The sequence below is a fragment of the Diabrotica undecimpunctata genome, chromosome 5 (assembly GCF_040954645.1).
Source record: "Diabrotica undecimpunctata isolate CICGRU chromosome 5, icDiaUnde3, whole genome shotgun sequence".
Lineage (NCBI taxonomy): Eukaryota > Metazoa > Arthropoda > Insecta > Coleoptera > Chrysomelidae > Diabrotica > Diabrotica undecimpunctata.
Genome location: NC_092807.1, coordinates 11506033 through 11518679, shown reverse-complemented (window position 1 = coordinate 11518679; position 12647 = coordinate 11506033). Strand labels below are relative to the sequence as shown.

The 12647-nt window shown below is 33.1% G+C and overlaps 1 protein-coding gene across 5 annotated transcripts in view; it reads left to right on the top strand.

Annotated features, from left to right (window-relative positions):
• The window catches only part of Nep3 (M13 family metallopeptidase neprilysin 3), a 92571-nt gene that overhangs the window by 69018 nt on the left and 10906 nt on the right, over positions 1 to 12647 (top strand). For all 5 annotated transcript variants that reach the window (XM_072531464.1, XM_072531462.1, XM_072531463.1 and 2 more), the window contains exons 6-12: positions 2104 to 2274; positions 3387 to 3535; positions 4969 to 5135; positions 5219 to 5401; positions 6468 to 6629; positions 10675 to 10947; positions 11093 to 11280. In XM_072531464.1, the coding sequence (XP_072387565.1) occupies positions 2104 to 2274; positions 3387 to 3535; positions 4969 to 5135; positions 5219 to 5401; positions 6468 to 6629; positions 10675 to 10947; positions 11093 to 11280 (1293 nt within the window). The remainder of the gene's footprint in view (positions 1 to 2103; positions 2275 to 3386; positions 3536 to 4968; positions 5136 to 5218; positions 5402 to 6467; positions 6630 to 10674; positions 10948 to 11092; positions 11281 to 12647) is intronic.

Genomic DNA, 12647 nt, shown 5'->3' with positions numbered 1-12647 from the left:
TTTTCCAATTTTTTCTGTAGTCATCATTATTCCAAAATAATTTTAGATTACTGATAATACTCATATAGTAGGCTGATGTACTCAACTGGTTTGAAATATTTTGATGTTTATTTTGACGTTTATTCAGTGGTTAGTGTCATTCGTACATTTTATCATAAAAATCCTTCTTCACGTAAAGGAAAAATCATACTAATTCGGTTATTTTTAGTTTAATTTATTAATATTGTTTTGATTTAACTAAGTTTAAAACAAGTAACCCACCAATTCGACACTGCGATGAAGTCCAAGTAGCACATATTGTAATTTTGTACGAGGAAGGATATGCACAAAAAGGTATCGCACGACGTCTCAGCAGAACTGAATCTATAGTTTCGAATACTCTAAAAAGTTACCGCGAAACAGGAAATTTTGTACGAAGGCCTGGTCAAGGACACCCAAGGTGCACAACCGCAATTGATGACCGTTTTTTGGTTCTTAATTCTACATGAAATCGTTCATTGACATCGATGCACCTCAGAAATGAGCTATTAAATGTTAGACAAGTTAATGTGAGTTCACAAACAGTTAGACGAAGATCAAAAGAAGCAAACTTAAAGTTCCACGTCTTCTCCAAAATCATAAAGCTCGTCGTTTGGAATTTGCAAGAACACGTATTTAGTGGAATATCGACAACTGGAAAAACGTTCTTTTCACTGATGAGACCAGAATCCTATTATGAAAGCCAGATGGTCAAAACTACGTCTACAGAAGAGTTGGAGAACGATTCGCCAGCTGCAGTCTCGCCCAGACCGTTAGTTTTGAAGTTGATGGCATAATTATTTGGGAAGGTATTAGTTGGGAGGTACGTACCGCACTTGTGGAAGTGATTGGACAGATGACTGGTAATTCTTTCGTTTAAAACATCCTGCAAGATCATGTTTTGTCATATGTTGGTTACATTGGATATGAAAGATTCACGTTAATGCACGATAATGCTCGACAACATGCCGCTGCCATAGTGAGTAAAATTATCTTGATGAGGTCCAAATTCGAAGATTGCATTGGCCACCGTTTAGCCCGGATATAAATCCAATAGAGCACATGTGGGATCACCTAAAACGCAGCATACGACAAAGAAATCCCGTTTCAAATACGATAACGTATTACGAGCAACTTCGGTTTGCTGCACAGGATGAATGTAATGCAATTTCCCAAGGATATGTCCAAAATATACTTGCAAGCATGCTGAGAAAGATCAAGCAGTAATAACAGCTAGAGGGGGAATACTCGTTACTGATTATGCACTTCTTTCAGTTAAAACGACTTGTTTAAGTAATTTAAATTATCATTTAAGTTTAGAGTAAATAACTGTATTTACCCAATATTAAACATTTATTTTTTTCACAATTTTCTCCGCATAAAAACCTAAAATTATTCATTAAACAGTGTTAAAATAAACTCTATTTTACAATAATCAACTTGATTAACCAGAATTTATTTTGAAAAACCAAAAATTTGAAAATTCCAAAATATTCGATATTTTTGTCCATGAGTGTATATTTATATTACATTTTGTTAGGTACTCAGAAAAGAAGCCGTATCTCAATAAAAACTGGTTTATCGAAAAAGTACTAAGAGCCAAAACAGTTTTAAAAACATTGTGTTTAACTAATGATACCACAATAATATTTTAATTTGATCATATACAAACATTTGGGGGAGTTTAAGGGAACAAAACCCCCATAAAAATTTTATGGGGTGTACAAATTTCACTGTTATTTTTTTTAAGATATTCTTGCCATATAAAAGCCACATGTCTATTTTCAATATAAAATCTCTAACAGTTTTCGATATATTGGAAAAAATCAATTTTTTATTTTCTAACTTTAAAGAGCAGTAACTTTTTTTATGTGCACATTTCTACTAAGGTAGGTTAGGTTCAATCGAACTATTTTTGGTCCCAGAATATGCAATTTAATTAATTTTTAACCTTTTTGTTACACCCTGTATATTGAAATTAGAAAACTAATTTTTAGTGTTTCATTATTATTTTTATATAAATTTTTTTTTTTCAAATATCTTTACAAAGGTTTATTAGTACAAAATTTAGCGTCATTTTTTTAGGTTGGAGTTTTATTGGGAGGTGAGCCGAACTCGACCAGAAAACAAATGGATGCCATTATAAAGTTCGAAACCAAACTTGCCAATATAACGATACCCGGAGAATTGCGAAGAGATGAAGAGAAACTCTACAATCTAATGAAAATTGGGGATTTGCAAATTAAAGCTCCATTTGTAAGTACATTTTAAATTCTGAGAGTATTTCATGAATAATTACTATTTAAAATGAGAATAAGCCACAATTGAAATCGGAATTGAATCGGAAATCGTTTTCAAAATACAAACATCACTAATGTTTAATATTTATAAAGAACCGAAATTTCTGACTTATTTTTCAACTTTCTAAACAACACAAGGATAAAAACTTTTATTACACTTAAATTTGTTTTAAATGCTTCACCTTTTGCTGATAGACGAAAAAAGTAAAAATTTACCGTTTTTGACCTTAATTCGTTAATAACTAATTAAGTCCAAAAAATCAACTGCAGGAAACATAGGTTCGGTTAGGTTAGGTTAGGAAAATATTGCAAGAAATGTTGCAGATGTCCATACTACTCGAAATAACTGTCGTTTGCCTAGCCTGTTCATTGTAACAAACAGGGTACTTTTTTTGCTTATTTCCCTGGCCTATAATATATGATGACTTTTGACCATATGGTATCCAGCTATAGGTCTACAGGACTCTTTTAAGAGCTCATATTCCCACAAGAGGGATGAGGTTGACGAAACATACAACTCGGGCTGCAAGGTTATACTTGGTAGACAGATCGATCAAAACTGCAGAAGGGTGGTGTATTGGAATAGTCAGGAGGAGTAGGAGAATATATCTCTGCATTTCAGGCAGAGATAAACACAATCTTGAATTCTGCAAACGAAATTAACATGAGAGCTTTCAAACTTTTAATATATACACATTTATACTATATACACATAGTAGTTTAGTTTTCATGGAGACCCTTAGAAGTCCTAAGATGGACTCTAGGCTAGTATGGGAATGTCGAGAATAATTTTCTTAATGCGACTGATTTTTTCAAGTTAATTTTTGATTCACTTTTAGATATTTTATTATCTACTGAGAGAAGCTTTCTTTTGTTTTATCCATTGTTGGAGCGGGTAAATTGAATCTTAGTCTCGTACTGAACGGTATCATAAACGTATTACCTAGGTACAATTTTTAAAACATTTAAATAACTCGAAATGAAGTTAAAGTTGAGGTAGTGAGAAATTTGATAGAAAAAGTGTATACTTTTTTTGCTTTTATAAAAAACTCTTTGCATTATTTACAGATAGACTGGAGAAAATTTTTCGAAGATGCGATGAGAATAGTTAACAAAAAAGTGACTAATAAGGAAGAAGTAGTAGTTTACGCCCCAGAATATTTAGGAAATTTAACAAAATTAATTAAAGAGTATAATAAAACCGTTGAAGGAAAGATGTAAGTAAAAATATTTTGTATAGTATTTGGAAGAAACTGTATTAAGTTAGGTCAGATTGGGTCAGATTAGTTATATTAGAGTTAGATTAGTTAGATCAGTTTGATTAGTTAGATTAGTTAGATAAGTTAGATTAAATTATACTCTGTTTGAAAATGATTGATAGCACAGTTTTTTAATGTAATCACAATTAACAGAATAGTTGTTATAATTTTAATAAACCAATAATATGGGTAATTAATCTTATCAGGTATAAAATATTATCCAATTTTTAATCATTTTAATTAAAATCTACATTTCGTAAGGCTTGCTCATTTGCTTTTTATGTATATTGTTCTGTGATATCTGCATAACCAAATCGGGTATTACCCCAGGAAGCGAAGCCGAAAAATCGTCAAATTACTGGGCGCTATTTCCAACTATGATTCTAGCTGAAAACATCGACGATCTGCAGGAGCTAATCAATAGAGTTGGCTAATCAAAACAGAAGCTACTAGTAAGGTCTCTTCGAAAATCCCAACAAATTTTTTGGAGGTGGCTCTAATACTTTTTTAGCTGTAACAAAACTATTTACAAAGTTTATTTCCAGGCATGCCCAAAAAAGTCGATGCCACCATTTATTGGATCTTCTGTCCAAACCGTAACATTGGATTAGTTGGTCGTGATGGATCTTTTATTATTTAGGGTGTTGGGATGTTGATATTTTTGCCATCACGTTGTTTTCGTTTCAATATGGTTGATTTACTCCCGTGAAAGTTGGAAGCAGTGGTGACTATACAATTATCCTTCCACTTAAAAAAGGAAATCTCTGTATTAGAAATACGGTAGTCAAAGTCACCTCTAGCAAGTTTTTATCTTCTAAGGTTTTTAGGGCGATTCTTGAATGTTACTTTATTTGCACTTCGAATGTGCCGCTGGTAAATAGTCAAAAAACTTCGTGTGAAAAAGAACTTTATTTTTATTTGAATTAACGCAATACATGAATATATGACGGTTGGCGTCCTCCCGCTAATTTGTATTATGTTTCGCTTCGCACTTCGCCGGTCCCGTTCTCGTCTCTTGTGTACCTGTTGTCTCCTTGCTATTCTTTTCGTGACTCGTCTTAATCTTCGCATGTAACATATTATATCTGCAGAGACTGCTACGTGCCGTATCGAGAAAAATGCATGAAATCAACTTAATCCATATTATGATGGCGTAAACAATCCTTTCTATTAGCTCGGATCGTACCACAGGCTAAAGAAGTTTCAGCTTTCAGTTTCTACAGTAATTTTACAGTGGTGTAAAAGTTATCAAAAAAAATTTTTTTTTCCCAGTCTGCTTCTGTCAAAGATCAAACAACTCGTTCACCTAAATTATATTTGGAGTATTTCTCTAATATTATAAGAGCGGATAAATATTTTAATAAAATAACTAATAATGTTTTGATTTGCAGTGTTCTCAATAACTACATGGTATGGCAAACTGTACGCGTTTTCACTGTATGTCTTTCTAAAGCGTTTAGAGATGCATACAAAGGCCTCAGAACTGCATTAATGGGACAAGAAGGTGGTGAGGAGCCACAGTGGAGGTATTGTATCCAAGATACCAATTCTGTATTAGGTAAGCAGCAACCAACCTAGACAGTAATCAAAGTGAATGATTAAATGTGTCTATCTGATACGTCTTTTGGGTACGTATTTTAGGTTTTGCCATTGGAGCAATATTTGTAAGGGAGGTATTCGATCAGAACTCAAAAACTCAAGCTGAAGATATGATCAATAATGTAAGGAACGCCTTTAAGATGAATTTCAAAAATTTGAAGTGGATGGATAATGACACCAGAAATGTTGCTATTGATAAAGCAGATGCCATTTCCGATATGATAGGTTGGTAATTTAGTTTAATTTATATATATATATATATATATATATATATATATATATATATATATATATACAGTGCGTAAATCTTTCAGCTGGTCATAGGTAATATACATTGAGGTAATTGTGGCAACCGCGCTTTCTTAAGCCCGCTGCTGACGTCAATGCCACCTGTTAGGATATCATACAATTCCAGCGGCGTGGTTATTTCATTATTTTTTTTTAGAATTGAATTATTTTATAATAAATTAATTCTATCATGTTAGTGCCTTGGTCGTTCTGTGAATTTCGTAATTACCCGATCTTACCTTATTATTATGGCAATATAGGTACGTAACTTACAAATTTTGACGTCAACACCATTTAAAGATAAGATAGAAAAAAAGAATGAAAAACGTGAAGAGCGCTTAAAATTGAAAGAACGAGAACAAAATTTGAAAAAACGTGCTCTTCAAGTTGGGGATTAGGACAAAACAAAAGTATTTGATTCATCTGATTCTGTGGTGGACTAAGTGTACGTCGATGACTGCGAACTTGAAGATAGTCAACCCAAAAGGTTTGGCCTAGAAGAACTACGACAACAAATTAACGTAGGTGATTTTCTTCTTGTGATAGTTTCAAATGAAAAAGCAAAAAAGAATTTTCCGGCTGAAGTGGTTAAACTGAGGAAGAACTCTATTTCCGAAAAGTTTATGCTTGCATATAGAGGTCAAGGGCACAGATTTGTTTTCTCAAAAGTAGATGATATGAGTTTCATCAGTAAACATGACATTTTGGGAAAACTTAATAACTCGAATAATAAATGAAATTTAATGTATCATTGTTCTTATTGAGCTATTGAGCTTATCGAGCTATCTTATTGAGCTAAAAAAATAAATCATTAGCGCTTTACGAACCCAATTAAAATATAACAGTCAAATAACAAACGAACTCATTTCACTAGAAACCTCAATAAAATATGATTTAACATATCGCTCACAGTATTTTTCCTTTAAGTGACCATTATTCCCCTTTCTCTCCTATAGCTTTTACTTTTAAAATGTTACAAATGCTTTATTTGGTAATTTTTTAGGTTATCCGGAATTTGTGAAAGATATGAACTTGCTGGACGAAAGATTTGAAAAACTTACAATAAGGAACAACACCTACTTCGAAAATAATATTCAGATAAGTTATTTCAACTTAAAGAAAAATTTGGAGAAAATAAATGAACCTGTCAACAAAACTACTTGGAGTAAGTAATAACTTTAGTAAAAACTAATAATATGGCATTAATTTGAAGTGGGAACTTTATTTTAAAAAGCTCTAAAACGTTTTTGTATTTAAAAAAAATTTATTTCACACTTTGACCGTCGTTGGTATCCAAAAGTATACACACGCGAGGATCAAAATCGCTGCGTGTATGCTTTTAGATACACATGTAAAGTTTTGGTTGGAGCCATGGGTATATTCAAAGAGCGCAATACCTATGTATTTCATATGGGTAGGTAACTGACGTGGCCGGAGGCTTCATCAAAATATACTTAGCAGTAGGAAATTAAAAAGTTTTCATATTTTATCACGACTTTATTAGCTATACCGTTTTATACTATTTATCACAGTAACACAGCAACCTTGATTATTCAAATGGCAAAAAGTAACTAAAAATAAGCTATTAATTACAATAGTTTTTCGAACAAGTAAAAAGAGTTAACAAAAAATTCTACGTAATAAAAGAAAGAAAAAAATAACAAAAAACATTTTCTATTACAAATATGATGGTCAAAAAAGCATTCCAGATACAGAAAATGTTCCTCACAAGTTTCACATTTGTTTTTTTTTTACCTATGCACGCCCATTGGCATCCTTATATTTTTTGTAGCATATAGCACAACGTCCATTTTTCTAGGTTTGGATGAATCTGTATTTTAGTCGTGCTTGCAGTTAAAAGCCTAAAGGATTTTCTTTTTTTTTCCAAAAGCAAGGCATCTTGAAACATAAAGCTTTTCGGAATTCTGTTATTTGTTTTTGATCTACTTTGTTATTGTTTTTATTGAATAAATAACAAGCATTTAAGACACAAGTTCCAGTAAGCAATTCTACTGCAAGTTTACGGTACCATTTAAGATTTCGTCTTACATAAGTTGAATATGACGACATCTGTTCAGATAAATCAATAAACGTTTTCGTTTTGTTATAATCAACAACTGCCTTGGTTTTAAATTTATTGATTCTGCCTGGAACTTCAACTAGCGTTTCATCATGTTTTGTTGTGAGCATTAACACGTCCATTTTATCTCTCCATTTGAATAGAACTATGCCATCTTTCTTTCTGCATATAATTTCGTCTTTTTTCAATTTTGTTGACAAATTTTTTTTTGGAATTCCTTTCCTATTTTTTTTAGTGTATCGACAAGATAGGATTTTATTTTAACTAATTTTTGTGCTAACTAGGTGCTGGTATACCAGTTATCGGTATACAGAGTCATGCCTTTATCAAGACACCCACCCATAAGTTAAAAAACAATCTTTGTGGCTACCAGCATATCATTTAATTTTTCTGTTCTGCAATATATTTTAGAATGTTAACCATACCCTCCAGGGAGATATATGTAGTTTAAAAAGCTTAATTCCGAATTTATGCCGTTTTTCTTTGAAAAATTGTCGAAAAATTAAGCTCCCTCGGAAGGGTACCATTGTTTCGTCTATACAGACATTTTCGCCAGGAAGGCCCAACTTGCTTGAACTTCTTATTTAGGGAGTCAACCAGGAATCGAATTTTGCTGAGTCTGTCTCCTTCTTTGCATTGTTTATTGTTAGCGAAATACCACATTCTTAGAATATATTCAAAGCGGTTTCGAGACAGTCGATTTGCCGCTTCAGACCAATAAATTTCAGAATTTTTTCAATAATCTGTGATTTTCCGTTTTTTGCCTAAATCCATCTATAGCAGAAAACCCAAAAACAATACATTTCTTCGCGAGTCACGTTGGTCCATTTACTTAGTCTAGAGGACGGCATGAGGGTCTCTTCCGTAATGGCTTTTATTATGATTTGTTCCGCGTACAAATTGGTTTCGGTTACTAAAGTATTTATTAGCTTCTCATCAAGAAATAATTTATAGTAGGCAAATATATCCTCACCTTTCATATCTTGTACTTCTTTGACCAAACCAATGTCCCCATGAATATCAAAGGCTTTGAGATCTCCAACAAATACGCCCCAATCCGACACAACACCTTGCTCTATAGCATTTGACGAACCATTTGTTTCAGAACCTTCAGATTCTGAAACAAAAAAATATGAAATAAATATATATATAGACGGTTGCGTTTGTTTTTAATTCGAGTCTCTTATCATTCTCTTACACGTATTTCTGGGTCTACCCGTCATCAGAGAGACTTGTAAGAAGACTGAAAAAAAATATGGTTAGGAAAGTTTTACGCTAGTTCATATTTCTTGTGTTAGTGTTGGTCGCAAAAAAATTGCAGAAATATTTGACGATTCATTCATACCACAATTATTATTATGATTTTTTTTTTAATTTTTAATACCTACTAAACTTTTATTACCTATTGAGAAACAATCTTGAGTTTCTTTTTGGTGTTATAACTTTGGTAAATAATAAAATTCCATGAGTGATGATTTGAAACACTTGGTGAATAAAATCTCACATTTTATGCAATATGCAACAGAAAAAATTACAAACCTTCAAGGTCCAGCTCCTCAATCCTACGTCTTTTTACCCTAGGTTCGCTGAAAGTCAATACACTACTGCCAGCACTCGATCTATCTTGTTTGTACACAGAATCATTATCTGAGTCGTTGTGATATAGATCCTCGGTATCATCGCTCATATTGTCATCCCATAAACTCTGCAAACCGTTGTTTTTTCTCCTAAGATATTATGCACAATAATTAATGTATTAAAGCACGTTGTGAATGATTCTTTACAGCTGATATTCTCGTGTTCTCGAGTTACTGATCGTTTCGTCAAGGTTAGACGTGGTAACTTCCCTCTTAAACGTGTATATAAATGTATACACGTGGCGATTAGAGACATTTCCCATTCTCTAAAGATAGTTTAAACAAAAAAGTCGTGGCCCAACGGAACTCTGCACTGATTTGGCGTGGCGGTCAAGGTGTTAAAAGGATATATAGTTAAAAGGACCCTTTCGGGCTACATCACAGAATGTTTTCGGAATAATAAATCCGATATGCATCCGTCCGATAATACATCCGTCCAATAAATGTTGTGAATGTTGTGATCAGACCTTAGTCTGCAGCATAGAATCCGAATGATCAGCTGTTACGTTTTTTTTGTCTTACTGTATGGCTGTGAAAGTTGGACAATGGACTCTGAAATAGAGAAAAGAATAGATGCCTTTGAGATGTATATATACAGACGAATGTTGGGAATTCCATTGGTACAAAGAGTTACTAATGTTGAGGTACTTTTCGCATGTGTAAACAAAAAGAATTACTAAGAATAATCAAAGAGAGGAAAATGCAATACTTGGGTCATGTGTTGACAGGCGAAAGATACGAATTACTTCAAGGTATACTGGAAGGAAAAGTAGAGGGCAAAAGATGAGTAGGAAGACGCCAGAACTCGTGGCTGAAAGACCTGAGGAGATGGTCCGACCGCTCATCCGCAGAAATCTTTCGCGCAGCAGTTTGCAAAACTGCAATTGCCATTTGGATCGCCAACCTTCGAAAGGAGACGGCGTTATGAGAAGAGAAGAAGAAATGTTGTCCTTTTAATCAGTTCCCATCTACAGTCTATACAGAGACATTGTTTTAGGGTCAGCAGCAACCCCCCTTGGGAGTCTTGCGTTGCCATACAGGGTATCTGTTAAAAACTTTAACATCACACCATCTTTTTAACAAAAATGATACAAATAACAAATGTTGTATCATTTTAAAGGTTTTTACCCAGATATTTAGTGACTTGACTCATATACACCTGGTACATACACTAATGATGGACTTGTTATAGTCCGAAAACGTTCTGTGATGTAGCTCGAAAGGGTCTTTTAATTATATACCTTTTATTAAGGATTTTTAAATAAAACTTTTGTGCTCTATGGTATACAGACAACTACAGGAATTTCATTTTTTTTGTGGTTTTTTGTATTTAAATCACTTTTTTAATGTTAAAGCCCATACAACTCAATCTATAACCAATATTTTCTTGAAGACGGAACGTGGGGAACGTTCCATATTTATTGTAGAATTTACTATTTTGTTAATATATTTAAAAACGAAAGAAATACTTTTATCAATTTCTCAATTTTCAGGCATGCCTCCATCTACCGTAAACGCATACTACACCCCTACCAAAAACCAAATGGTCTTTCCAGCTGGAATTCTACAGAACCCCTTTTACGACTCTTCTTTTCCTCCAAGTTTGAACTACGGGGGTATGGGAGTAGTCATGGGACACGAGCTAACTCACGGTTTCGATGACCAAGGCAGAGAGTTTGATAAATTTGGTAACCTCAATCATTGGTGGAAAAATAAGACAATTGAAAAGTTTAAACAAAGGACAAAATGCGTTGTAGATCAGTATAGTAAGTATTCTCTTTTTGAAACTAGACAGCATCGAGCCACATCATCTTCCTGAATTTCTGTATTTTATAAAACCTTCCCATTTCTGCATGTTAGTTTATTGCTTTATTATTTAATTTTTTGGAGCAAATTATTATCTTTTTGTAGACAAATACCAAGTAAATGGGAAAAACATTAACGGAAATCAAACACTTGGAGAAAATATAGCCGATAACGGCGGATTAAAGGCAGCTTATCACGCATACTTACGATTAATGGAAAATCAACCTGAACCACAAGAGCTTCCGGGACTTTTGCTCAATCACAAACAACTCTTCTTTGTGGCTTTCGCTCAGGTAATGTTTATTAATTATAGTCGGTTCGCTATATTTACGCGGGTTTCGGATTAAAAATTTTATTGTAAGTACCCAGTTTTAATTACCTGCTCTTTGGGGAAATATCAACTGGTCAAATGAAATAAAAAATAATCCATAACTTTTTTTAATTAAATAATAATGGAAAATCTTTTATATAATTGACAGTATAATAAGGAGAATAACTTCATTAATGGAGTCTAATGTGGCTAATATAAACCTAATAATAATTTTATATTACACTTCACACAGAAAATATGGTCTATGTATATTTGTTCCATGGAGAGAATTTCTAATGAAAAATAAAAAAATTTAACTTGCCAACAAAAATGAAAATCAGTCATTATCATCAAAAATATCATAATCGTCATCATCATCACTGTCATCACCATTAATTGTTATTATGATTGGACTTATTTCGTTTATTTTATTTTCACGAGTCCACCAATCTTCTATTAGTTTCTCGCACACTTCTGGAGTTACAATTGAAAGTGCCTTTGGCCAAGTTTCCCGAACTGCGTCGTCGCTATAACCGTTAGGCCCAATATGGTTGTCATAATATTGTTTTTTTATTCCCCATATATATTCGATGGGATTAAACTGGCAATGATACGGTGGCAGACGTAAAACTTGATGACCGAAACTTTCAATAATCTGATCCACAACAAAGGTTTTTGGTTTTGCGTGGATATTTGCCAAGCGTAATAATTCTGATTTTAAAATATGTTGTGTAAATGGTATATGTTCCTTTGTCAACCATTCTTTAATTTTATTAACGTCCAAGAATTCGTTGGACTTTTGTTTAATACTTCAGAATGGTAAGGTGCATTGTCTAAAATAATTACGCTGGGCTCACTTAAACCTGAGAGAAGTTTTTCATGTAACCATTTTACAAACATTTCTGTGTTCATATTATCGTGATAGTCACTTGATTTTGATTTAGATGAAAATATTAAATCAGCACCTTTTATAAAACCCGATTTCCCTCCTGCATGTAAAATTATGTGTCGCTTCCCTTCTCCATCAGTATGTTTGATAGACTTTACGTTATCATCTTGTCATATTCTCTTGGTTGCACCCCTAGAAAATATCCATGTTTCGTCTAAATATATAAAATTTGCCCTTTCTTCTTTTAATTTAGAATATTTTCTTAGAAAGTTAATTCTTTTATGCACAATAGAACTTCTTTCGCAAAGGACTTTTCTGTTATCCTCCTTTTGAAATTTGAAACCCAAATTATGTATCACTTGCCATAGATTTATTCTGCCAATTTCGTCAAATTTTCTATCTTTTAATTCCGAGAGAATTGTATTTAAGGTCACATGTTCCTTGTTGGCTCGCATTCGATA